This window comes from Rhinoderma darwinii, chromosome 9, assembly GCF_050947455.1.
Source record: "Rhinoderma darwinii isolate aRhiDar2 chromosome 9, aRhiDar2.hap1, whole genome shotgun sequence".
Lineage (NCBI taxonomy): Eukaryota > Metazoa > Chordata > Amphibia > Anura > Rhinodermatidae > Rhinoderma > Rhinoderma darwinii.
This window is the reverse complement of record NC_134695.1, coordinates 82,781,638-82,809,356: the sequence shown is the minus strand read 5'-3', so window position 1 is coordinate 82,809,356 and position 27,719 is coordinate 82,781,638. Positions and strand designations below refer to the sequence as shown.

The 27,719-nt window shown below is 43.7% G+C and overlaps 1 protein-coding gene across 1 annotated transcript; it reads left to right on the top strand.

Moving 5' to 3' along the window:
• The first annotated feature begins 1,423 nt into the window (after positions 1–1,423).
• On the top strand, positions 1,424–26,580 carry LOC142661091 (thyrotropin-releasing hormone receptor-like). The gene is made up of 4 exons (XM_075838337.1): positions 1,424–1,651; positions 7,992–8,515; positions 8,831–9,254; positions 21,040–26,580. Exons 2-4 carry the CDS (start codon positions 8,139–8,141, stop codon positions 21,442–21,444), a joined length of 1,206 nt encoding a protein of 401 aa, XP_075694452.1. The 5' UTR covers positions 1,424–1,651; positions 7,992–8,138; the 3' UTR covers positions 21,445–26,580.
• The last annotated feature ends 1,139 nt before the right edge of the window (positions 26,581–27,719 follow it).

The following is a 27,719-nucleotide window of genomic DNA, read 5'->3' as shown; positions in this document are numbered from 1 at the left end:
CTCACGTAGGAAGGACATCAGCTGCTGCAGAATCTCTTAGAACAGATCTGTCAATCACAGCAGTGTATAGAGGTTATATACCAAATGGGACCTCAGGTAGGAAGGACATCAGCTGCTGCAGAATCTCTTAGAACAGATCAGTCAATCACAGCAGTGTATAGAGGTTATATACCAAGTGGGACCTCAGGTAGGAAGGACATCAGCTGCTGCAGAATCTCTTAGAACAGATCAGTCAATCACAGCAGTGTATAGAGGTTATATACCAAGTGGGACCTCAGGTAGGAAGGACATCAGCTGCTGCAGAATCTCTTAGAACAGATCTGTCAATCACAGCAGTGTATAGGGGTTATATACCAAGTGGGATCTCAGGTAGGAAGGACATCAGCTGCTGCAGAATCTCTTAGGAGAACAGATCTGTCAATCACAGCAGTGTATAGAGGTTATATACCAGGTGGGACCTCAGGTAGGAAGGACATCAGCTGCTGCAGAATCTCTTAGAACAGATCTGTCAATCACAGCAGTGTATAGGGGTTATATACCAGGTGGGACCTCAGGTAGGAAGGACATCAGCTGCTGCAGAATCTCTTAGAACAGATCTGTCAATCACAGCAGTGTATAGGGGTTATATACCAGGTGGGATCTCAGGTAGGAAGGACATCAGCTGCTGCAGAATCTCTTAGGAGAACAGATCTGTCAATCACAGCAGTGTATAGAGGTTATATACCAGGTGGGACTTCAGGTAGGAAGGACATCAGCTGCTGCAGAATCTCTTAGAACAGATCTGTCAATCACAGCAGTGTATAGGGGTTATATACCAGGTGGGACCTCAGGTAGGAAGGACATCAGCTGCTGCAGAATCTCTTAGAACAGATCTGTCAATCACAGCAGTGTATAGAGGTTATATACCAGGTGGGACCACAGGTAGGAATGACATCAGCTGCTGCAGAATCTCTTACAACAGATCAGTCAATCACAGCAGTGTATAGGGATTATATACCAGGTGGCATCTCAGGTAGGAAGGACATCAGCTGCTGCAGAATCTCTTAGGAGAACAGATCTGTCAATCACCCATCTCTCAGCAGGGTATAGGGTTATATACCAGGTAGGGCTCTGAGGTAGGGGAAGAATATTTTGAAACTTTTAGGAGAACAGATCTGTCAATCATCCATCCATTTTTGCAGGAGCCATGGGGTATCAAGCAGTTGATTGACAGACATTCCCCTAAAATGTTCTACATCAGCCAGAATAAATAATCCACAGCATTGTTCATGTATCATATATATATATGTGTGTATATAGTATATAGCTGCATATAGCAGGACAGGGTGTTGGCATCCTGTATTTTATCCAGGGCACGCTTGTACTCTATGCGCCTCTCTAACATACCCACACACATCATGCGCTCTCTGTCTTACAGATTAACCCCCTGCAGTCTCAATAGTGACCCCCTGATTGAGGATGGTGAAGGGAGGGAGTGAGGACTCTGCTCTCCTATAGGCTGATGAGGAGGAGAGAGGAACCATCAGCTGGTGTGAAGCCCCCTTATAACTGTCAGCTTACAGCATGAGAGGAGAGAAGTGGAGGGAGCAGGCAGCAGCTCAGACCCCGGACATCCCCTGCACCCTGACAGCACCGCCACCTCCACCCACAGGTAAGAAATATTAAAGTTTCCTGCGGTCCTGATGCGTTTCTCGGGTCTGCAGGACTCGTCACCCCGTTCCTCTACTTGTGCGGCACTTGATTGGATTCTGTGGAGTTTTGTGCAATATTCTCTTTTGTTTTAATGGGTAAAATTCACTTTATTTTTTTAAATCAAATTTACATTTTTAATGCCCCCCCCCCCACCCTGCCATTCACTGAACATAGGGGGCTTGGAATGGAAAACTGCTCAGACCCGGTAATTATTTTTGCCATTCTCACCTCCTTCCCTCCCCTTACGACCCATCAATCTGCTTTATGGAAAGAACTGAAATTGTTTTAGGCTCGTGCTGTGATAAAACACGGGGTCTGTGAGTATTTACCATGAGCGCTGCGGTTGTGGCTTTCTGTAGGATAAAGGCTCAAGGTAACAATGGGATTATTATGCTGGAATGTGATTCACCCCATTATTAGCGGACCGGCGTTCCCCTGCAGAGACGCAACAGGCTCCATTCCACCCTTAAATAATGGGGCACAGCATACATTACCACTATGCAATCATCACCCCAGGGGCAGCAGTGTGCTGTCATTTTACCCTATGGGGCATCTTATTCCATTAAAACTGAGTCACCGAAGGGGGGGGGGGGTTTGGTTTTGGACAGAAAAAAAAAAATCTAAATGATACAAAAAAAAATTATGAACTTTTCTACGACTTAATGATCTTCCTAACACCGTGGTGAAGCTGAGACTTGTAGTTCCACAGCAAGTGGAGATTTGAAACCAGAATCTTTCTTCTAGCCACACCAGGTTCGTGCTACCGGGGGGTTCTACATGTGCTGGGGGTACTATGCCCCCTGATACCCAATACCTGGAACATGAATGACCCCGGGACATCTTCATTAGAAAGTCAGGTGCAGAGGACAACTCCTATTTTCCTATTTTAGTAACGTGAGTATATGTGGGTAGGTTCATATAGAGGCACGGGGGGGGGGGGGGGCAGAGATGTTTCCTATTCTACAAACTCACATTGATAAATTATAGACGGCGGCAGAAATTTTGTTGCTGAGCTGGAAATTCAGATTATTGATCAGTTTTGTTAATATTGGTGCAATAAAGACTTAGACTGATATAAAGATATAACATGACCTCTGCACCCCGGAGGACCGGTATTGGGGGATTGTTACGCTGGACATTGGATAAATGATCATTTGGCTCTATCTTCCCTGACTCCACCACATTTGCCGTGATATCTCAATAGGGGGATAAGTGGCCGCCAGACACCACAATCACTACTTATCTCATCATCCAGCCTGTTGCATCAGCAAATGTTGGGGAATGTCTGCCAGGCCCGATTGATTGTTGTCAGATTCTGCGGAAATTAACTGGATTGACAGATTAAAGTGTGTGGACAGTCCTCGCCCTGTATCTTGTTTCTAGAGGCTCTTTCCATATCTCCCATTCATTTCAGCAGAGATACCATACAATGATCGGGGCAGAATTTACAGCATTGTTCACCCTGAGCCTCCTGGTTCATGAATATAATGCGAGTACTGGGAAAACACAGGTGAAGGCGAGAGGAACGAGGGGTAATGAACCCTGCATAACAATCAGGGTCCTTGGAAAGCTGGCTGACCCTCACTGTGGGCACGGCAGACACAAGAAGACCACATATGGGGACAATGTCACTCCTGTCGCACTATGAGGGGGGTTCCTGCGCTCAGGACTCCCCCTGTCGGAATGCGGGGCATCAGCCAGAGCAGAGAGCCCCTGACTTGGCATGACCATGTATTACACTGGAAAAGGCACCGGTAATTTCAGCAGCCAAGCCCCAAAGATTAGTAGGGGGCTATATTCCATATAAGCAGTTTGAGGAGCATCTCTAGGAACCATGTTGGAGAAAAGAACTTATAACCGCATGTATGTGTTTTTTATTATGGTAGTGACTCACTCAAATCAAAGGGCGCAGATCGGAAAATCCGCGACGAAAATGTGATGCGGTCTGAGACATCCTAAGCCGCTAATTAGTAATTCTCTGCCGTAGTCACCTGAACATTGCCAACATATGACCTGGCCATGACCGGAGGGCCGACGATGAGAAGACGTCTGCAAACCGCTTTCCCGACCCAAATGACAGACGGAAGAGGAGTTGAGAGTTCGCTAATTAACAAGCGCGCGGTCCTGACATTTACTACGTATTTATCGCCTTCAGAATTTGGGCTGTCAGGAGCCGTCCGGGAGAGGAGTCAGGCGAGCGTCGCTATGATATGCATGAACTGTGGCGCAGCGTTTAATTAAGTGGAGCGGAGTTAAGTGGTGCTGTCACGACGCGCAGGTAGGAAGCTCGTCTCAGGGCTCCAGTCAAAGCCTGGTAAAGTATTCATGAAGAAACGCGTCACCAGAGAGACTGAAGAATGAGCCGGGAATGGACGGCCTCGGATGACATCATCAATACCATTTGAGTTATAGGGCGGTCATTGAGACCTTGCAATAGACCCTCCTGTCATATATTACTGCCACTGGTTATGGGAAGCATCGTGTAAACTTGGCGGATAGGAAACTCTGTGGCTGCGACTGATGTGAGATTTATAATCCTGTATCGTGCGCAATAAATATATGACCCGTAGATATAAAAGCCGCAGACGTCCTCTTGTGGGAAGATTCTTCCATTTAAAAGGGTTGTGCGAGTTTCATTCTATAGTCTGCAATTTTTCTACCATATTTTGTGTTTCAATTCCTTACTGTTTTCAAGAACTCTGCTTGCTGTCGTTGAACAGGAACATTTTGTATTTGCATTCAAATCCTGACACCTAGTCCTGGCCTAATACCTCTCGCAGCTAAGAGTTTGTTACAGTTGGATCCAGTTTGTATAATTCTCTGTGAGCTAAATCTGGATTCCAGACTGATACATTTTCACTGCACTGATACAATGTAGCAACTGTCAGGACTAGAGAGGGATTTGCGCTCACCAGGAGGCTCAGGATGAACAGAGCTATAGATCCTGTCCCGCTGTAATGCTGGAATTGTGGGAGCACGCGGAAAGCAATTGAAAGATGAAAACCAATACAACATTGGATTATTAGCAATGAGCCGGGATGCGTCTGTGGCTGCAACTTCTTCAAAGTGTCCTGTCTGTTTTCTTATGGTCAATAGTTGCCGACTTTCCACTGTCAATGGTGCAGGCGGGAACATTGATCGTTTGTCCTTGGCACCACAGGCCGTATATTATTTAGGACAGATTTAGGAGTCCCTGCTATAGCCCTTCGCAATCTGCTTCCGATAGAAATGGGATAACCAAGGTTTGTCTACTTCTAATAGAGGCGTACTGGAGTATGGGTGACCAGGGCTCGAATCCCAGGGTGAAGGAGAAGATAAGGATTATATTGTCATCGAAGAAAATGAAAAAAATGAGATTAAAAGATAAAGAGTGAAAAGCTTTGTAAACAGAGGACAATCTGCTCCGCTGCTCCTGACATATAATACCCACCAACCGCTGTATCCTAAAACTCTGCCAACCCCACAACAAAGAGCGATTAACTCATGACAAGCGGATGAGCCGTCTTCCCGCGGTGGATGTAGGATGAGTAAATGTGGCAGGAACAGTCTTCTGCCATTGACAGCATGTACAATTGTTTTACGAGTTGTTCATGAGGTATAGGCGATGGACCGCTCGTGATCTGTAGACTTTAAATTATGGGCTCCAGAGAAAATTGGAGTTGGGGGTCTCTTAAAGGGGTTGTCCATGACTAATAAAGTTGATTGAAGTATGATTCGTCTACATACGCATTCCTATTCCATGGACGCGCCCCATAGATTACACGCCATATGGGATTACATCGCATTGAAATAGGTTCTCTATACAATATAAGTACAATTTTGTGACCATTCTGTAAAGCATGATTATATCACTGTGTGATTGTCATGAGATGTTATTATGATTCCATACAGACCACATATAGTGCTGCTGTTCTATAATGTAGTCTCCTATCCCCAGGTCAGTGCTACTTTTGTATCCCCACATTGTATTCATCTATTTTCATTTTAATGGAAATCAAAATTGTATTTGCCTTTAAAGCAGCTGCCTGGCTCTGAGCGTTTATTTTTATCTACAGTTTGTACTACAGGTATTAAAGTCTGTACATTATTATGTTAGTAGGCTGTTTAGATGGGCTTCTGGTGCCCCATAGATGAGAGGTACACGGGTACTAACCTCTCCGTCATTGTGCTAGGTTAAAAGGAAGGAATGATTAGGAAGCTCCACTACAACTGTATCTGTCAAATATAATCACACACATTGCAGTGGCATATGATAATTGATTTAATGGTCGATACTATGCAAATATATACACATACTTTTTCAGCTTTTTTCAATTTGCCAGAGGGCGATGTGTAGGTGCGAGGAAGGAATTAACATATAACATAATAGTCATAAAGCAGACACATAGCTTCAAGGAAAGACTTCTCGGAGAATGTTTTAATTAGGAAACGATGAAGGATCACTGTGAGTGAAAGCATCAGACTAAAGGAAAATAAATCCCACCAAACAGGGGAGACTCCGGGACAAGGCGGACAATGACTCTCCAATATAGCAGCAAGGATGCATAAAATGTCACCTGTCCCTTCAGCCTGTCTGTCATATAGATTTATGTTTGCTACATGATGGCGGTTGTTTAAAGGGGTAGTTCAGTTTAGAAGCCCATATCATATACACGCTATTAGGTAGTTAATAGAGGGGGCTTCTCTGTTCAGAATCCTCATCCCTTGGCCAGAGTGGTTACAAAGAGCGTCTCTGGCTCTGGATATGAATGAATATTGTGTAATGCTTAATTTCCCCTGTGGAGGCGCTGCAGGGAAATTGAACACTTACTGCCAGATTTCCCTACAGATTACAGCTGATCGCTGGGGGTCTCAGCAGAGGGACACTTTGTGATCTGCTTATTTTCAAGGGACCCTTCTAACAAGTAGGTTTTGTCCAAAGCAGCAGACCCCCTCACAGCGTTTCCCTAAAAAGATGTATCACAAACATTTTTAAGGAATAACTAGCAACGAAACATGTACAATGAGACTGATGTGGAAAAGATGAAATGCCATGGCCAGTAAAAAAGCTACGATACAAATTTAGAGGTGCTGTTATGCCGCTGGTGGTGCTCAAGACCGCAACACCATACAATCGCTATCACATGGGTGAAGCACGCATAAACACTGACAGAAAACAAAATGCACAAGCAACTCACTAGTGGACAAGCGGAACCGAACACCGAAGGTAGTAGAAGATGGAGATGATGCATAAATGGAGTGGATGGCAGACGAATAGAATGTAAGCAGTTAATAGACGAATAGACAGTGGACAAGAATTTATTGCACTCACCGACCCTATCTCAATACTATCCCAAAGCAAGGTAAGACAACAGCTTGGCAGCAGACCAAAAGCACAGGAAAGGCAAACAAACCAGTGGAACTACTGATCCCAGGATACACATAAAAACACTTTACAAAAGCTAGATCTCTCAGAGGACCAACAGGTCCCACAGTACAAACAAACATATAGATAAGAAACAAAGTCACAAACAAGAATGTGGAAAGCATTTAGCACATGCCAGAAATAATACAACCAGCACCTGAGTAATCCAGGCCTGAAGTATATGTAGGCCCAAAAAAAGTACTCTGCCATAATTAACCAGGCAAAACTAAAGGATGACCAAATCCAGACTCAGACCAAAGGCATTACCTAGCAACATCCAAACACAGAGATAACAGAAATCATTGATTAGCAACAATCCTACTGCTAATTGTAACAGGTGCAGAAAATATATTTATAAATGAGGTTAAGTGTCCTGATTGTTAGTATTAATGCACTCAAGTGAATAAATGTCCTTACTAACCCCTGAATATAATGAGGTTTTATTTTCCGCAGTCTCTACACAGCACATTATCTGCTTGGCAAACACACTTTTATACAAAATTATCATTGAAAAAAAGTTTTTGGTTTTTCTTTCAAAACTCAGCTGGTTGCCTTGGATACAGACTGCACTGAATCTGCACTCTGAAGTCAGACATGTGACCTAACAGCTGAGATCTATATATCATCCAAGCTCCCATAATGCACCATTACTATTAATTCTCCCCCTCCCAACATACAGGATAAGGAGAATAGGGGTCTCCTAGACAGGGCAGAAGGCTTATCCATGCTAGGAGATGTTTGCATTATTTGGTGTTTTGCTAAATTGTACTAAGTTCCTGAATATTTAGTATTTTATTGCACTGGGGTTATACTATTTAGTTGAAATTGTTTTCGAAATCTTAGAAATGCATCTAAACGTTGGCAAAATAAATGTAAACCCTACTTTTCCTTCTAGATGTTGACGTTGATGGATCAGCATGTTCGTCCCATGCATCTCTGCAAATTAACCTTGAAAAATACCTTTCCACTTCTGAACCTGAGCCCATCATGGAGTTAGTGCTGTAAATAAGTCGTGGGACTCGATTCTCCATTTGGTTGAAACATGGAGAACGGCAGCAAATTCGACAGCCCAACCAACATCTCCTTGGCCAACAAAGACTTGGTGTCCAGCATGATCGAGTACAAAGCCATCTCTGTGTTTCTTGTCCTCTTGATTTGTGGTGTTGGTATAATAGGGAACATCATGGTGGTCCTGGTGGTCTTTATAACTCGGGACATGAGAACCCCAACCAATTGCTACTTGGTCAGCTTGGCGGTGGCTGACTTGATGGTCCTGGTGGCCGCTGGATTGCCCAATGTATCAGACAGCCTGGCTGGAACGTGGGTATATGGGCACGCTGGATGTCTCGGGATAACCTACTTCCAGTATTTAGGGATCAATGCCTCCTCCTGTTCCATCACGGCCTTTACTGTGGAAAGGTAAGTCTACATCTGACATAACCAAAATGTTCTACAAAGTGGTGGTAATATAATAAGTAGGGGGATCATAGTAGGTAATGCCATTATTGTAAAGGGGGGATATATGATTTTTAGTTATAGGGTTGCCAACCTTGATTTATGATCCTTCCGTCCTGCAAGTGATTGAACATATGAAATCCAATGGATACGGGTGGTTGATCCAGGGATTGATACTGATTGTTGTATTTGGAGGAAGCATTTTGCTCCCTTGTATGAGGACACCTGACGTCAACCTCGCGGGGAAATAAAATCCTTTTTCTTGTCATTCCTTTGTAGATACATTGCAATTTGCCACCCTATGAAAGCGCAGACGGTGTGCACGGTGTCCCGCGCCAAGCGCATCATTGCCATCGTCTGGTTCTTCACGTGCATTTACTGCATGTTGTGGTTCTTCCTCGTGGACATTCAAGTGAACAAGAACCAACAGGTGGAATGTGGATACAAGGTCTCCCGTAACCTCTACCTGCCCATTTACTTCACCGACTTTGCTATATTTTACGTCATCCCTCTGTTCGTGGCCACCATCTTGTATGGGCTGATCGGTCGGATCTTGTTTCTCAGTCCAATCCCCAATCACCCCGAGAGCACCACAGAGAGATGGAGGGAGAAAAGCAGCAAGGAAAAGAACGGGGCCGAATCCGACAGCAACAAGATGAACAATCGTAATCGGCCCAAGGGGGCGCTGTCCTCAAGGAAACAGGTACGTTCTAAACCACTGAGAAAAATGGCCGCTCGTTCTCTAACAGGAACTCAGTGGCGCCCCCCCCCCATGGTGTAGGAGGTTCGTAGTGATGGATTCCTCCATGTAGCCCGTAAAGGGGTCAAATAGTGTGCACCCGAACTGAGGGAATTGGGGCCGATTGAACGATGAATAATACATTTTTAGGCTTTGTGGATCGGCCACATCTACCTGAATTAAAGGTTATCGTTCGTTTCATCAGAAATCTTCCAGTCGTTCAGAGATGAGGTCTGGACGTATGAGCAACGATCGCGGTATCGACTGAACAGCGAAAATCTTCAGCAATTATTGTCACGTCTTTCAAACGCAAACAACTCACTTAATCGTCGCTCACTCATGAAAGTATATCTGCCCGTCTAATAGGACCCTAAGGCTCTGTTCACACTGTATCTAGGGCATATGTTCAGTATATACACCTTTGGAGTTTGCCGGTGAATGTATGCGCCAGAGATATACAGATGTATAATGGTCACTACGAACCCTTCCTGACTTATACGCCGATCTAAGAGCCTAAGTGCAGAGTGAACAGAGAATGTATATGTGTACGTGTGTGTAATCTTTGGGCGTCTGTGGGTGTGTGCATACATTTATGTGTGTGTGTATATATGAGTTTCTTTAGGTTTATGTGTCTATAGGCATAAAGGTCATGCCTTTTTCCAACCTATGTAGGTAAGCTATGTATGTATATGTGTCTATAGATTTATATGTGTATGTTTATGTGTATATCTATATATTTAGGTGTGTTTATGTATGTATTTATGCATGTGTCCATAGGTTTACAGCTATATATTTAGGTGTTGATGCATATACTTAGGTGTGTGTATATTTGTGTGTATTTGTATATGATTGCACATATGAATATAAGTTGATGTGTCTATAGATTTATCTGTACATAGGTGTGTGTATGTGTGTGTTTATATATGTGCTGTCTGTATGTGTATGTTTATATATGTGCTGTCTGTATGTGTGTGTTTATATATGTGCTGTCTGTATGTGTGTGTTTATATATGTGCTGTCTGTATGTGTGTGTTTATATATGTGCTGTTTGTATGTGTGTGTTTATATATGTGCTGTTTGTATGTGTGTGTGTTTATATATGTGCTGTTTGTATGTGTGTGTGTGTTTATATATGTGCTGTTTGTATGTGTGTGTGTGTGTTTATATATGTGCTGTTTGTATGTGTGTATTTATATATGTGCTGTTTGTATGTGTGTGTTTATATATGTGCTGTCTGTATGTGTGTGTTTATATATATGCTGTTTGTATGTGTGTATTTATATATGTGCTGTTTGTATGTGTGTGTGTTTATATATGTGCTGTTTGTATGTGTGTGTTTATATATGCGCTGTTTCTATGTGTGTGTTTTATATATGCACTGTTTGTATGTGTGTGTTTATATATGTGCTGTTTGTATGTGTGTGTGTTTATATATGTGCTGTTTGTATGTGTGTGTGTTTATATATGTGCTGTTTGTATGTGTGTGTTTATATATGTGCTGTTTGTATGTGTGTATTTATATATGTGCTGTTTGTATGTGTGTGTGTTTATATATGTGCTGTTTGTATGTGTGTGTTTATATATGTGCTGTTTGTATGTGTGTGTGTTTATATATGTGCTGTTTGTATGTGTGTGTTTATATATGTGCTGTTTGTATGTGTGTATTTATATATGTGCTGTTTGTATGTGTGTGTGTTTATATATGTGCTGTTTGTATGTGTGTGTTTATATATGCGCTGTTTCTATGTGTGTGTTTATATATGCACTGTTTGTATGTGTGTGTTTATATATGTGCTGTTTGTATGTGTGTGTGTTTATATATGTGCTGTTTGTATGTGTGTGTGTTTATATATGTGCTGTTTGTATGTGTGTGTGTGTTTATATATGTGCTGTTTGTATGTGTGTGTGTTTATATATGTGCTGTTTGTATGTGTGTGTGTGTTTATATATGCGCTGTTTGTATGTGTGTGTTTATATATGCGCTGTTTCTATGTGTGTGTTTTATATATGTGCTGTTTGTATGTGTGTGTGTTTATATATGTGCTGTTTGTATGTGTGTGTGTTTATATATGTGCTGTTTGTATGTGTGTGTGTGTTTATATATGTGCTGTTTGTATGTGTGTGTGTTTATATATGTGCTGTTTGTATGTGTGTGTGTGTTTATATATGCGCTGTTTGTATGTGTGTGTTTATATATGTGCTGTTTGTATGTGTGTGTGTGTGTTTATATATGTGCTGTTTGTATGTGTGTGTTTATATAAGTTGTTGTATAAATGTTTGGGTCAGACCGTGCACCCCACACCCCTCCAGACGCCCCTGCACGCTCCGCTGCTCCCGGCTTCACTTTTCATCACTTTACAGATGACTTATTGTTTGATTTTCATCTTTACTTCACATTTTCTATCTTAATTTACCCCATTCTGTAGACACATAGAATTGTATCTCTCATAAGGAACTTACAGGAATATTCATGAGGTTTTGTTCTTTTTTCTGTAAGTCGGCGCCGTCTTTGCCTTGTTATTGCGGTGTGACAATCACATTCAGCCCGGCGATCTGCACGATGGCCTTTTACAGAATACAATTACCATTTCTGAGTCATTGTCGCACAGTATTATCCAGTCATTGCGAGGCCGATCCAGACCAGGCTATGAATATGGATACTGATTAATATTGGATATTATTTCGCCATTGTCAGAGGCAGGTTTGTTCCCCGGCCGAACCAGAAACATCTATTAATGTCAATGCATTTTCTAAATAGTTAATAAAATCCTATAGAATTGAAAGGGATTGATTCAAAGTCCGTGCGCAATTCTTCATCTCCTCCCGGATTAATGCCAGGGGCAATAATGCGGTAAATACGTTTTTATAGGAACAGTCAAAAACAAATGAGGTACAAATAGAGTTGCTACTAATTTTATTCTCACTCCCATATAGGTAAATGTTTCAGGGTATAATTAGGAACAGTGTTCTTATATTCACCCCCCACCCCATGCTTCTTGATTGTAGGAATCACTGTCTGCAGGCAGAAGCTCTGGTCCCAGGGTCCTCGGGCATTGTAGGGCGCTGCAGACTGCTAAATCATATCTATCAGTAGCTATATTTATATAGATCATTCAAAATAGTGACCAGGATGATGGAGAAACACAGATGCAGGTCTAAGGCACAGGAGAGGCTGCAGCTGGACTTTGTGCAGCAGCATGCAGCATGTCACAGGCAGAGTGTAAACTGCAGGACGGACAGGGATGATGGTTAGTAATAGCCTTACATCATCTAAAGTAAGCAGCCTATAGGAGATTCGGTAACTGCAGCACAATACACAGGGTGATGCAGGTTTTCAGTTGTCACCCCCCCCCCCCCCCCCGCCTTTAAAGGTTAATCTCCAGTATGTATAAGTCTATCACCCCTTCATTAATAGGTAAATCTACAGTAAATATAAGTCCCTAAGGGTGAGGACGCACGTAATGGCTTTCGCATGTGGCTGAACACCACACCCACGTGCAGTCGATGAAGATTACAAATTCTAATAATAATACATACAGTTTAAACCGCAAAACAATTGATCGATAATGGCCACGTGGTTTCGCGGGTTAAACTGCGATATTACCTGCAAAATTGTGCGGCTACAAACAATTTGTACGCACGTGTGTGTGGTGTTCAGCCGCATGTGGACGCTACTGTGTGTGTCCTCACCCTGAGTCGTCCTGTCACGTTCTGTTCAATCATATTTCTGGGAAAGCTGGGTGACAAGCGGTACACCTACCCAACTTTCTTAGACTGCAAAACGTCAAATCTGCCTAGTTATAGTGATACATCACAATAGGCAGATTTGCTTTTCAGGACTCAATTGCGTGACAACTGTAATATTGGCTGTCGTCCAGTTTTGAAAGAAACATCAGAAAAATATGACTGCTCTTTTGATCGCCGAGGGAAGCTGCGGCCAGCCATACATTTCCCCTGCAGCGGCCACTGCAGGTGAAATGCAGTATTACATTCTGGCCATTTAAATTTATTGGCCGCCCACCTAATATATGTAGCGGCTGGGTCATCCATGTGCCCTAATACAACATATAGAAAGGGGTTAAGCTGGTAGGGCACATACTGGTTAATACAGCAGCAGCCTGTATTCAGCTACACAAATCGCGGCAATAAAATGTCAGGATCCTCAATGTGTGGACAAATTTACTTAGAAGACTATTCATATCCTTCATAGGGACTCAGATCCTATTCTTATTCCTGAATAACAAAGTCCATTAAAATCGAGTTAACCGCCATTGATTTCTTTTTTATGCAGTATTTTGTATTTTAGCTCAGGAAGGTCGTCTGCGTTATTTCCACAAGAGTAAAACGATTGACGTTTAAGGAACAATAAACAAGAATGACACAATAGCACTTCCAATGGATGGAAAAGGGCAAAGAGATGCCTAAAAAAGACGAACTCCAGCCACGAGGCCCCTGCCCCCTCCGCGCAATCAGGACACATGGATGTCATTAAGGATAGTCCCCCACTCAGTATCCCCTTTCTATAAGCCAGAGGGGAAGCCGCTAATAAAAAAGTGGCTCTTACTCATTTGAATGGTCGGCATGTAATACCACAGTTCTCCTGTAGTGGCCGCTGCAGGCAGCGGGATTTACCATGATCAGCTCCTGTAGGGGGAGTGGCTGCTGGACAGTGGTTATTTAAAGTGATAACCCCTTTAATACCCACCCAGGTAACTTCTCCCCAGTTTTGGGGGGCAGCGGCCATCTTCCACTGCCACCGGAGTGTTCCTTTAATAATGGCAAATTCTATTCTTTTACTGGAGTTTCCCTTTAAGAATATAAGGAGAGGAATTTCAGACACGTAACATTATGGAACGACCACGGCAGCCGCCCGGCTCTCCCCAGCTTCAAAGGACTATTAACATTAAAGAACGGCTCGGAGGCAGCGGTGCCTCGGGTATATCTGTATCCTGTCCTCCGGATCAGAAGAGCAGTCCAAAAAATTTTAGGTGTCAGAACGGTTGTACTCAAAGTGCGCGCGCACCCAGATTATTTGATGCAGATGAAAAAGTTCCCATTTTTGGCTTAAATTAGCGCAACGTAACCAAATGGAATTGCTAAATCTAAATCTGCACAATAAGTAGACTAACTGCAAGTAGTTTGCTCTATTGTTCTTGTGCTAATATTATCCAATGTCATATTCTCCATACACATCCAAAGCTGCTTTCAAAATTCTACTGGTTGCCCTTGGACACAGACAGCAGTAAAGCTCCACCTTGGTTGTCAGTCATGTAACAACCTTCCACAATACCCTGCTCTCTGGTCACAGAAAAACAAAGGAATTCTGAATGCAGCTCTGGGTGGGACTGGAGTCCATGTCAGGATATAACTCAAAATTAGTGCAAAATAAAAAAAAAACAATAAATAAAGAGTAATCATTGTATATTGAAAACTTCTGCTGCTTTCTAACATGCGTTGTGTTTAAATTATTCACCATTTTCACGACCTCTTCTGGCTGTCAGTGAATGAGACTATTCTTATTTACATCATGGGCTGAAAACCTGTCCTGACCTAGTTCTGTTTACAGACCTGAAGGTTTGCTACAATTGTATCCAGACTAGACAATCACAATAATCTCTCTTCTGTCCTGATAGTTTGTTACAATGTATCAGTCTGGAGTCAAAGCTGTTTTCCTTACAGAGGATTGTGACTGGATAGAAATGTAACTGTGAAAAATATTAAATATGGGTGGGTTTTCAGCCTTTGGATGTAAATAAGTATGTTCCCATTCACTGACAGCAAGCAGAAATTTTCGAAATAGTCAAGAATTTAAACGCCAAGTCTAATAAAAAGTTGCAGAACTTTCCATTATACAATGAATGACTGGACAAGCCCTTTAATATTCCTGCTCCAGACCAATGTACAGAGGACCAAGCCCATAATGAAATGCCGCGGTCAGGGGAGCGCCGTCGTGTATTGCGTCATATTCAGCGTCCATCTTTTCTCTTGTTTTTTTAAATCTTTGACACTTGAAAGTATTTATGATGAGAATTAGTGGAATGTCGCTCCGGTAAAACACAAGGACTGAGGCTTTCCTCCGTGCACCATGTGAATTACAGCCGCGTTTCATTCGTTTTAATGACGTAAGAGCCACGTTTTAACTTTATCTATCAGTGAGCGCCTTATGACTAGAAATATATTCCTAAAATAAAAATCCTGCAATAATATGGGATTGTAAATAATCTTACAATTAAAAAAAAATGTGCTAGAATATTCCAGGAATAGAAAAACATGTCTGCTTTCCTCCCAAAACAGCGCCACCCCTGTCCACAGGTTGTGTGTGGTATTGCAACTCAGTCTCATTTACTTCAATGGAGCTAAGCTGCCATACCAGACACAACCCATGGGCCCCTGGAGATGGGGGGCTCTTCTCAAGTTGTCCCCAACCCTTTTTTTGATACTTTTCAGGGATCCCATATTGAGGATGGAGTTGTTTTAAAGAATAATCCTTTACAGACAAGCAGAATGCAACGTGAGGAATATGGGGGTGCCCAGGATAGGGGTATAGGCAGGAATTCTAAAGAAGGGTTGGTCAGAGAAAGACACACGAGACACAAAATCTTGAAGCCAACCGTCTGATGCTGCCACCCTAGAATAGGAAGAGTCTAGGAGCGGAGCGCCCCCTTACTGCTGTCATGGTGTGGGGCACATTGTCTGTGATCTGGGGTACGTCCCAGTGCTGCGATGATGAAGGGGCACCCCCCCCCCCATGTATTACACCGTCTTAATATTTTCAAGCTCATACCATAGAAGCAGCTATAAAAATGGGGCCACACTCAGGCTAGCCCTTTCCCCCTTTCCCATGGGCCATATGAACCTGCACAGAAGCTTTAGCAAATAAGTGACAGCCGGTGGGTAATGCGGCTCTTCTCTCGGTCAAGGGGGAGGGGAGAGGGTCCAACAAGTGCTAGGATGTTGGGGGAGGTGTCATGGCATGAACCAGGCAAGGGACCCCATTTTGCTATGGGGCCCTCACTGGTCAATGCAGGCCACATAGTAGTATCAGAAATGCAGGAGAATTATTGGACTTGTTACTATAAGGAAACATTCGGTTACAAATATGAAGTCGAGATAAGATTCAATAACTCGTCTACTCTGCGCACAAAAACTGTAGATCATTAGAGGCGGCATGAAATCCCTCTCTACTGGCACAGAACCCGCTCCCCACCTCCCCCACATACAATCCCAGCTGGCCGCAGTGAGGGGCTGCGTGGAGAATAGTCGCATTGATTCTGCAGCGTTCAATGGACGACTTCCAAGTCTCAGAGACAAATATTAAAGTGGCTTTATTTACTGTATGAGCCCCTCAGCGCCTTTAGACGGGGCAGTCCAGGACGCGGCCGGACCTCATGATGTCATGCCCGGTCCTATGGATCCATCATCTGTAATATTGGACATCGGCTTTACATCACAATTTATGAACGCCATGACGGACATTACAAATCTCCTGTTGTTCGGAAAATTGTGGTATGACTACAGGGGGGCAGACGTTGTAGTCTCAGCCAGGCCCTGGGGGGGCACAAAAACATCTAAGAGAATAAGGGTGCTGTGAATGGCTGGGGGTCCCTGGTACAGATATTTGCATTAGGGCACAAGATCTTCATGCTGCACCCCAGTGATGGGATTTTATCGTCTTCTTCTTCCGCAGCCGCCGTGGGAAACTGGGAATGAGCAGCAGAGGAGCCCTGACTCCTGCTGAGACCCCGCTGTCTCGCTCTTTAATGGATTCAAGTTTATGAATAACATTAGCGCACATAAAGACGGAGGCAGAGCGTCCACCCCAATTTTCCGGGAGGTCGCAAGAAGCATTGATCACCTTGTAGACTTCTGGAAGGAACATCAATAATGATTTTTTTGTTCCTCAGCTTGCTATGTATTTCCATTTGCATTAAACCCAGTAATCCCCTATAGACAAATAATTCCCTATATCTAGTGATCCGACACTTGTTCTAGCACAGAACTTCCTGAACATCTTGATTCTTGTAAAACCAGACTAAAAAATTCAAGCAGAATGTTATTTTTTCTCTTGATTTTGGATTGCACACTAAAGTTCGCGGCATTCTAGCTGGCTATACTTTCCTGCAGCAAGAGCGTGGGAACACGGTTGTCAGACGTTTTCCCTACTACTAATTACTGTCTTCCTGAAAAGAGAACCTCAGAGTCCTGTAGACTGGTGAACCCTCCAAATAAGCTTAGATATAGATATAGTATACATAAATAGTATATGTTTCCCATTAGCCCCCCCCCCCCTCACTCCTTCACACTAAACTGCTTAGCCAATCTCTTATAATGCAGGGGAACAGTTAGATTCTCCCATTTCGGATGACAGCCTGGTGTAAAGACAACAATTGGCAGAATGCAAATTAACAGAACAAGATAGCAGGAAATACTGTAGGATTTAATCTCCGAAGCCTGCAGAATAGTGAGTGCAGCTCTGGAGTATAATACAGGATGTAACTCAGGATCAGTACAGGATAAGTAATGTCATGTATGTACACAGTGACTCCTCCAGCAGAATAGTGAGTGCAGCTCTGGAGTATAATACAGGATGTAACTCAGGATCAGTACAGGATAAGTACTGTAATGTATGTACACAGTGACTCCACCAGCAGAATAGTGAGTACAGCTCTGGAGTATAATACAGGATGTAACTCAGGGTCAGTACGGGATAAGTAATGTAATGTATGTACACAGTGACTCCACCAGCAGAATAGTGAGTGCAGCTCTGGAGTATAATACAGGATATAACTCAGGATCAGTACAGGATAAGTAATGTCATTTATTTACAAAATAACTCTAAGGCTGAGTTCAGACGTTGCGGATTTGTTGCAGATTTTGTTGCGGTTTTGATGCAGATCTCACCCTTTTGGATTGCAAAATGTAAAATCCGCGACGTGTGAACTCAGCCTTAGGGTTTGTTCACACGGATTAGCAAAATACGTCTGAAATTACGAAGCTCTTTTCAGGTGAAAACAGCTCCTGATTTTCAGACGTTTTTGTAACTACTCACGTTTTTCGCTGCATATTTTACAGACGTTATTGGAGCTGTTTTTCAATGGAGTCAATGAAAAACGGCTTCAAAAACGTCCCAAGAAGGGACATAAACTTCTTTTTCGCGGGAATCTTTTTACGAGCCGTCTTTTAACAGCGAAGCGTAAAATTACACATTGTGGGAACAGAACATCGTAATTCCCATTAAAATCAATGGGCAGATGTTTGTAAAACGCCCGAAATACGCCTGAAAACACTGCGTGTGAACATACCCTTAGTGTTGATTAATTCTATGTATAAAGTGTAAAATATTGTTTAAGTTGGACCTACTTTTAAAAAATCTAATTATTCCCGACCTTGTTTTGTCTGGGGTCCCGTAGACAGTCCTTTTGGACATGAGATTGTCAGGATCCACCAACAACTTTACTATGTCATGACTATGGCCTGCTGTAGACAGCGTCATGTCTGACAACCGTGTTCTCGTGAACAAGGTTGGAGAGCAACACGCGATAAATTACCCCTGTCCTTCATTATTGAGCAGTGTTGGGGGATCAGCTGCATCAAATAAAGAATAACATGGAGCCGCTGTAGGGTCTATCCAGATAATCCATCCTGACCAATCAGTGACCAATCAGTGACCAATCAGTGACCAATCAGTGACCAATCAGCGACCAATCAGTGACCAATCAGCGTCATACACTTCTAATTGTTCCAGCTTATTGTTACAGTGTGATTGTGATAGGGCATGTCCCTCAATTTTCCCGCGAGCCGGTTTTTCCGCTCGCGGGAAAAAAACATCTCTGAGGCATTTTCGGACAATTTTTTGGCAGGTTTTCCGACGCGGTTTCCGCGTAAAAAAAAAGTGTAAAAAAAAACTGTGTGAACTGGCCCTATCTTCGGGCGTTTACGCCTCTGATCTCCCATTGACATAAATGGGAGGCAGAGAAAGCGCATTTTGCTGCGTTTTATGCCCGCGGGCGAAAAACGGCCCAAAAATCGGCGTGTCGGCAGAGTTAAAATCTGCCTCAAAATTCAAACGGAATTTTGAGGCAGATTTCTGCCTGCAAAAAACTCTGGTGCCCAGACACATTGGATAAAAATCGGATGAACCCGGGACCGACTGACTATCTGATGTTTAGGGGGTCTACCAACTTAACCCCTGACAGCAGATGTTGGGGGATAGAAGGATCGGGCATGTTGGATTTGACCATTATTCTTGCAGGAGATATCCCGCTGACTGGGGGGGGGGGTCGTGCGTCAGTTTATTCCTTCCCCCCATTGACATAAACATGAATTACCAGCCACGTGCGCATGTGTACGGAGAGCCGGGAGGAACAGCTGTCACATATCTAAAGTGTAAGTGCTCATCATGAGCCTCCTGGTTCATGAACTACTATGACCCGGGCAGTGCAGTAAGAGGGAGGTCAGGGGTTATAACTGTGTCTATGACATTCAGGATCTGTGGAAAGCTGGGTGACAAACCCTGTGGGCTCTGTAATGGTAGTGGCCCAGCCTGTGTAGAAGACCAAGGTGACTCAGACGTGGGTGAAATGTGCCATGCTGACAATTCCCGGTACTGAAGGACAATGTTGGTCGTCTTCTGTATTTACCGTGGAATTCCGTGACGCAGCGTTTGATGTCGGCGGCAGAACATTCCTGTCTCCAGGTCTCCGAGGTTTAGTGCTTTCCAGTAGAAGTGAAGAGGAAGCAGCGATTCTGGCCGACATAGAAACCATGGAAATCATCAAAGACCGAGGACAAAGAAACCGGCGACTGCGACAAAGAGGCTGCGGAATGGAGACGATCGATCCTGAGCAACGTATAATTACTGGGGAGCGGCCCCGGACCAGGGAGAGATCTGCAGGCTGTCTGATCTAGGAAGGGATAGACGGAAAAAACTCATCTCATATCTATCTATCTATCTATCTATCTATCTATCTATCTATCTATCTATCTATCTATCTATCTATCTATCTATCTCATATCTATCTATCTATCTATCTATCTATCTATCTATCTATCTATCTATCTATCTATCTATCTATCTATCTATCTATCTATCTCATATCTATCTATCTATCTATCTATCTATCTATCTATCTATCTATCTATCTATCTATCTATCTATCTATCTATCTATCTCATATCTATCTATCTATCTATCTATCTATCTATCTATCTATCTATCTATCTATCTATCTCATATCTATCTATCTATCTATCTATCTATCTATCTATCTATCTATCTATCTATCTATCTATCTATCTATCTATCTATCTATCTATCTATCTATCTATCTCATATCTATCTATCTATCTATCTATCTATCTATCTATCTATCTATCTATCTATCTATCTATCTATCTATCTATCTATCTATCTATCTATCTATCTATCTATCTAGCTCATATCTATCTAGCTCATATCTATCTATCTATCTATCTATCTATCTATCTATCTATCTATCTATCTATCTATCTATCTATCTATCTACACATTTAATGCTAATATTTGAATAACTCTAAATATTATACAAATGTGATCATAGATGGCGCTGGTTCTTATGTCATCATTCAAGTGTCCATTGGGTAAATATGTAATAAGGGAGGATGAGATTTAAGGTCACCAGGATGTCCCCCTCCTCCGTGCTTCTCCGGCCCTTTAGAATCGAACCTTATTTCTTTGCCATTGATGTGTCTGTCTCTTCCTTCTTTGTAGGTCACCAAGATGTTGGCGGTGGTGGTCGTCCTCTTTGCTCTTCTCTGGATGCCCTACCGGACTTTAGTTCTAGTGAACTCCTTTGTGGAGAATCCGTACCTAGACCCCTGGTTTCTCCTGTTCTGCCGCATCTGTGTTTACGCCAACAGTGCCATCAACCCTGTGATCTACAACCTCATGTCACAGAAGTTCCGCACGGCTTTCAAGAGGTTGTGTAAGTGCGGCCAAGTGGAGACCCAGAGAAGGAACATGTACATGACCACCACCAGCTACAGCATGGTGAGGGACCCCACTAACGCCAGGCCGGAGAAGAAAGAGAAGCCATCACTAGAGAACCCAACCATTGTACCCTCACAATCCGACAAGCCAAAGGTGGAAGGGGAATTGTATTATAGTGTTGTGTAATCCCATTGTATGGTCCATGTCTCCACGCTCTACACCACCAGCAAAGGTGACGATCTACTGCAGGTCCAACAAAGACCCCAGAGGCCGGACCAGCCAAGCCAAGCCAGGACTCCAAGACCTTTTGAGATTCCCAATAATGTGGGCAACCCATCGAAAGACCATTGTCAGAACACGACCTTATAAATACACATGGCATCAAAATTAAGTTACCGTATAGATGGAGACTATGTCCTGAAACTGGCACTCGGGGCGGTGCTTGACCTTGGGTCCCCCCTCCTGCTCGATGGGCACTGAGGATCGGGAGTGAGATAGGACTTTTGTGTATTTGGAGGTATGGCAATAACAGACCAGACGGGGGCGTGCTTTATGTTGTTGGGAGGCCCCTCAATTACCCGCATGAAGAGAAGGGGCCAACAAAGAACCTGCACAGGGGGCCAGTCGAGGAGGGGCCCACTTATGGCCCCTCCCCTGTTTACAGTCTAAATGGGTCTGTTATAAATTATATAGACACGAAATAATACTAGTCAGCCAATCACAGAGACCCTATGATTGAGCTGCTCTGTGATTGGCTGATAGCTGATGATGTAGTATTGCTTTTACAGATGGAGGAATCACAGGAGACCACCAGGGATAATATTATTATTAACGCTGTCACTGCTCCAGACCACCAGGGATGTTGTTACCCTTAACCCTTTCACTGTCTGGCCATTTTTGGAGAGATATTTGCAAATATTCTGGCAGAAAAAGGTCCCACACGCTGCTGTGTCCACCCTGGACCTGACCTTGCCCCTGTAAGTTCTTAGTGACCAACATGTGGTCTCCGGACTTGTTTCTAAGGTTTTATCTTTATGGGAAATGTTTAGTGCAATATCCATGGGTTTACAATGTTGCAAATCAGCAAAACCTAATACTAAGTGAGTAGATGGGGGGATCTGGCCGTAAAATAAATCGAATTCCTGCCTCAACCCCACCATCTTTATATCCCCCGTCAGAAAACGAATCTGTATCTAATGTAAAACTGTAGGATTGTTAATAAATCATTGTCTTCTTTTCTAGGTCAGGTCGTCCTCGCGCACACAAAGTGCCAGTCAGGGGCGTCCTACTCTATTGACCCGCTAGAAATGTGTCATGTGATCCCTCCCAGCTCTGCTGATTGGCTAAGAAGGTGCAACAAGGGAGGGGCTTGTGGGATGAGATATTTTTCAGCCCCTGAATGGCACTTTGGGAACTTCAGATTTATTAGGGCGTCTTTAGAGGGTAATAAACATGGAGGTGTCAGTGCTGGGGGTCCCTCTGGGACTGGTCATACTGTCTGTATATCCTTCATGACGTTATTTCCCTGTCCCTCCTGGTTTATTCTGTCCCTATTTCCACACAATAATAATGTGAAGCACGGAGCTGAGAACCATCTCAGAGACATGGAAGACGACAAGGTGATCATTGATTTTACATTTTCGTGCTCGGCGCCTCTTCCAGGGATATAATATAGTTTGTGGCTGGGCCATTAAGTACAATTAAGAAAAAATACACAATAAAAAAGTGAAGGTGAGACTGGGGCCAGCGCTGTCGCCATTATTCTCTGTTGTCAGCCTGTAATAGGGTAAAGCTGGGCGAATGTGCGGTAAACACGCAGGCGGTGCAGCTATGTCGTATTGCGGTGAGCAGTGAATCGATACAAGCGCTCTTATCCTCCAGCTGAATACAGATCATCCCGCCATGGTCTGCACAGCATTCACCCCTGAAATCAGTGACATGATAAATCTTGGGCCTTGTTCACACAGTGCAGATTTGCTGCAGATTTTGCCTGCATTTTGTATCCAAAACCAGAATTGGATCCAGGAGATAAAACCTATAAGACCTTCCTTTATATGTTTCTTCTGTTTAGGTTCCATTCCTGGTTTTGGCTTAAAAAAGTACCTGCAAAATCTGCAGCAAATCTGCACTGTGTGAACAAGGCCTAGCACCGCCTGCTCCTTACAACTAAGATTTGGGCTTGTGGGGGTCGCCTCATGTGCAAAACGGTCCACATCAAACTCCTTTGTGTCTGTCAAAAGGACATAATTATATGAATAGACACCCAGGAAGCAGCAGAGCCGAACGTGCGCCGGTTAGTGGTGTTTTATAGATATGTGCATGCTATGCCCAATTGGGGAGTCCCCCAGGCCCCACACAGATCATGGCGCCCAGCAGCAAAAGCCTAATCATTGTATAATAAAAAGTTGTGCAACTTTCTATCATTCTTTAAATTTTAATCCCTCACTATTTTCAAGATCTCTACTTGCTGTCATTGAGTGAGAAGTCTTTTATTTACATCCAGTGGCTGAAAACCCATACAGGCCTAATACTTATCACAGCTGTGGTTTTGCTACAATTGTATCCAGTCTAAACAATTCTCTAAGGCTTTGGTACTCATTCTGTCAAAACCACGGAACCCTCGCACACTTGATCAGTCACCATAAAAATCAATGGTGATGCAAACGGAAACCTAATTGAGCTAAAAACAAACTTTCTCCTGTCCTTTTGTTTGTTACAATGTATCAGTGCAGGTAAATGTATCAGTTTGGAATCCAGACAGTTTATATCACAGAGAATTGTCTAGATTGAACACAATTGGAGCAAATCCTCAGCTGGGAGAAGCATTAGGGTATGTTCACACGGCAACGCAAAATACGTCTGAAATTACGGAGCTGTTTTCAGACGTTTTTGCAAGTACTCGCGTTTTTCGCGCCGTCTTTTATGGACGTTATTGGAGCTGTTTTTCAATGGAGTCAATGAAAAACGGCTCCAAAAACGCCCCAAGAAGTGTCCTGCACTTCTTTGACGCGGCCGTAATTTTACGCGCCGTCTTTTGACAGCGACGTGTGAAATTACACCTCGTCTGCACAGAACATCGTAAGACCCATTGTAGGCAATGGGCAGATGTTTGCCGGCGTATTGGAGACGTCTTTTCAGGCGTAATTCGAGGTGTAAAACGCCTCCATTACGTTTGAAAATAGGTCGGGTGCACATACCCTTAGACTTTTATAGGTTTTCACATACCTCCCAACTTTCAAGTATCGCAAAGAGGGACAATGCCCCTATAGCTGCCCCATACAGTATATTGCCCCATAGCTGCCCCCATACAGTATAATGCCCCTATAGCTGCCCCCATACAGTATAATGCCCCATAGCTGCCCCCATACAGTATATTTCCCCATAGCTGCCCCATACAGTATAATGCCTCATAGCTGCCCCCACACAGTATAATGCCCCCATAACTGTCCTCCACACAGTATAATGCCCCATAGCTGCCCCCATACAGTATGCCTCATAGCTACCCCCATACAGTATATTGCCCCATAGCTGCCCCATACAGTATAATGCCCCATAGCTGCCCCCACACAGTATAATGCCCCATAGCTACCCCCATACAGTATAATACCCCCATAGCTGCTCCATACAGTATAATACCCCCATATCTGCCTCCACACAGTATAATGACCCCATAGCTGCCCCATACAGTATAATGCCCCATAGCTACCCCCATACAGTATAATGCCCCATAGCTGCCCCATACAGTATAATGCCCCATAGCTGCCCCCACACAGTATAATACCCCATAGCTGCCCCCATACAGTATAATACCCCATAGCTGCCCCCATACAGTATAATTCCCCATAGCTGCCCCATACAGTATAATGCCCCATAGCTGCCCCATACAGTATAATACCCCATAGCTGCCCCCATACAGTATAATACCCCATAGCTGCCCCCATACAGTATAATGCCCCATAGCTGCCCCCATACAGTATAATACCCCATAGCTACCCCCATACAGTATAATGCCCCATAGCTGCCCCATACAGTATAATGCCCCATAGCTGCCCCCATACAGTATAATACCCCATAGCTGCCCCCACACAGTATAATACCCCATAGCTGCCCCCATACAGTATAATACCCCATAGCTGCCCCCATACAGTATAATACCCCATAGCTACCCCCATACAGTATAATGCCCCATAGCTGCCCCATACAGTATAATGCCCCATAGCTGCCCCCATACAGTATAATACCCCATAGCTACCCCCACACAGTATAATACCCCATAGCTGCCCCCATACAGTATAATACCCCATAGCTGCCCCCATACAGTATAATGCCCCATAGCTGCCCCCATACAGTATAATACCCCATAGCTGCCCCCATACAGTATAATGCCCCATAGCTGCCCCATACAGTATAATACCCCATAGCTGCCCCCATACAGTATAATTCCCCATAGCTGCCCCATACAGTATAATGCCCCATAGCTGCCCCCATACAGTATAATGCCCCATAGCTGCCCCCACACAGTATAATACCCCATAGCTGCCCCCATACAGTATAATACCCCATAGCTGCCCCCATACAGTATAATGCCCCATAGCTGCCCCCATACAGTATAATACCCCATAGCTACCCCCATACAGTATAATGCCCCATAGCTGCCCCATACAGTATAATGCCCCATAGCTGCCCCCATACAGTATAATACCCCATAGCTGCCCCCACACAGTATAATACCCCATAGCTGCCCCCATACAGTATAATACCCCATAGCTGCCCCCATACAGTATAATGCCCCATAGCTGCCCCCATACAGTATAATACCCCATAGCTGCCCCCATACAGTATAATGCCCCATAGCTGCCCCATACAGTATAATACCCCATAGCTGCCCCATACAGTATAATACCCCATAGCTGCCCCCATACAGTATAATGCCCCTATAGCTGCCCCCATACAGTATAATGCATCCGGTTTTTCAGATTATAAAGGTTTGCAGATGATGGGAGTTTGAGTCCTGATTTTGTTTTGGATATCCTGCCTATAAATCATCTTATATAGACGGTCAATTTACTAAATATCCTGACATGCAGAGGAGACGAGGATGGGATTAGGGGCTGTGTCACCTTGTTATACGACGTAGGATCATAGACTGAATGTCCGTGCCCCTCAGGTCGTTGCCGTACGATTTCCTGAGGCCGGGGCTCGATATATAGACAGGAGGACTGTATGGATCTGCTGATATCTGATGTATTATAACAATGTATTGTCGCTCCGTATAGATTATATGAGAATATGTGTTTTTAAAAATAAAAAAGTTTCCTCTGTTGCACTTTGATTTAATTTAAAGAAACTGTTTATGACATAATTTTACACTGATTACCCCACCCCCATCGCTCGGTGCCCCCATAACTGTATCAGACACAGTGCCCCCATAACAGTTTATCAGACACAGTGCCCCCATAACAGTGACTTAAACAGATCTTCCATAACAGTGATAGTTGCAGCGCCGTAACAGTGACAGCAAGTGCCCCCATAACAGTGACAGCAACAGTGCCCCATAATATTGACAGTCACAGTGTTCTCATAACAGTGACAAGCACAGTGCCCCATAACAGTAAAAGCCCCAGTACCCCTAGAACAGTGATAGGCACAGTGCCCCCATAACAATGACAGCCACAGTGCCCCTGTAACATTAACAGCCACAGTGCTTCCATATTAGTGACAGCCACAGTACCCCCATAACAGTGAGAGCCACAATGCTACCATAATAACAGTGACAGCTGCGGGGCCTCATGCTCCACCACTAGAAGTAAGTTATAAATGAGGCAAATGATGCCTATTTAATACAAGAGGTTCTGCAGTGTCGTGTCTCCATGGATCAACAGTGGAAAGGGAAGGAAAGAGTGCGTCAGATACACCATACTTTACACAGAGCCTCCTCTCCATTAGTGCTAGCGACAGTTACAGCGCCCTCTAGTGGTGTAGGATGGAAAACTTCAACCAGAAAGTTACTATAAAAGCTGCTCCGAGAAATTCAGAGAATTGAACAATTCAGACGCAGACACAAAAGAGCCGCAAATCTTTATTAATGAAATATTCCCGTTATTTCACAGCCCGAGTCTTCGTCAGATTTCTGCACTCGCTCCTCATTAATTCATTTCATGGCGTTAGTCACACAAGTTGAGGGAATCCGGGCGTGAGAAGCGAAGGAGTCTGAGGGGAAAGGGAGGAAATATTCCCATGTATAAAGAGTCAGGACATTATACAGTGATTACAGGTCAGTGCTGGACGGCGGACGGCCCACAATCAGGACCTATTCACACAACAGCCACCTGGGAATATTCCGTATGGAGAATTTGCTTTTCATAACTAAAGGAAAGCTGGGTCACAATCCCTAGAGGAGCTGTCATGGCGGCCATATCCCAGACTCGGATAGAACTTCAGCAGAAGAGACGATTAACCAC

Bases quoted from the DNA above. Each gene is read 5' to 3' on its own strand.
- LOC142661091 (XM_075838337.1), top strand. From the start codon at position 8,139: ATGGAGAACGGCAGCAAATTCGACAGCCCAACCAACATCTCCTTGGCC. The intron at 8,516-8,830 runs GTAAGTCTACAT...ATTCCTTTGTAG, and splicing joins ACGGCCTTTACTGTGGAAAG to ATACATTGCAATTTGCCACC. The intron at 9,255-21,039 runs GTACGTTCTAAA...CCTTCTTTGTAG, and splicing joins CGCTGTCCTCAAGGAAACAG to GTCACCAAGATGTTGGCGGT.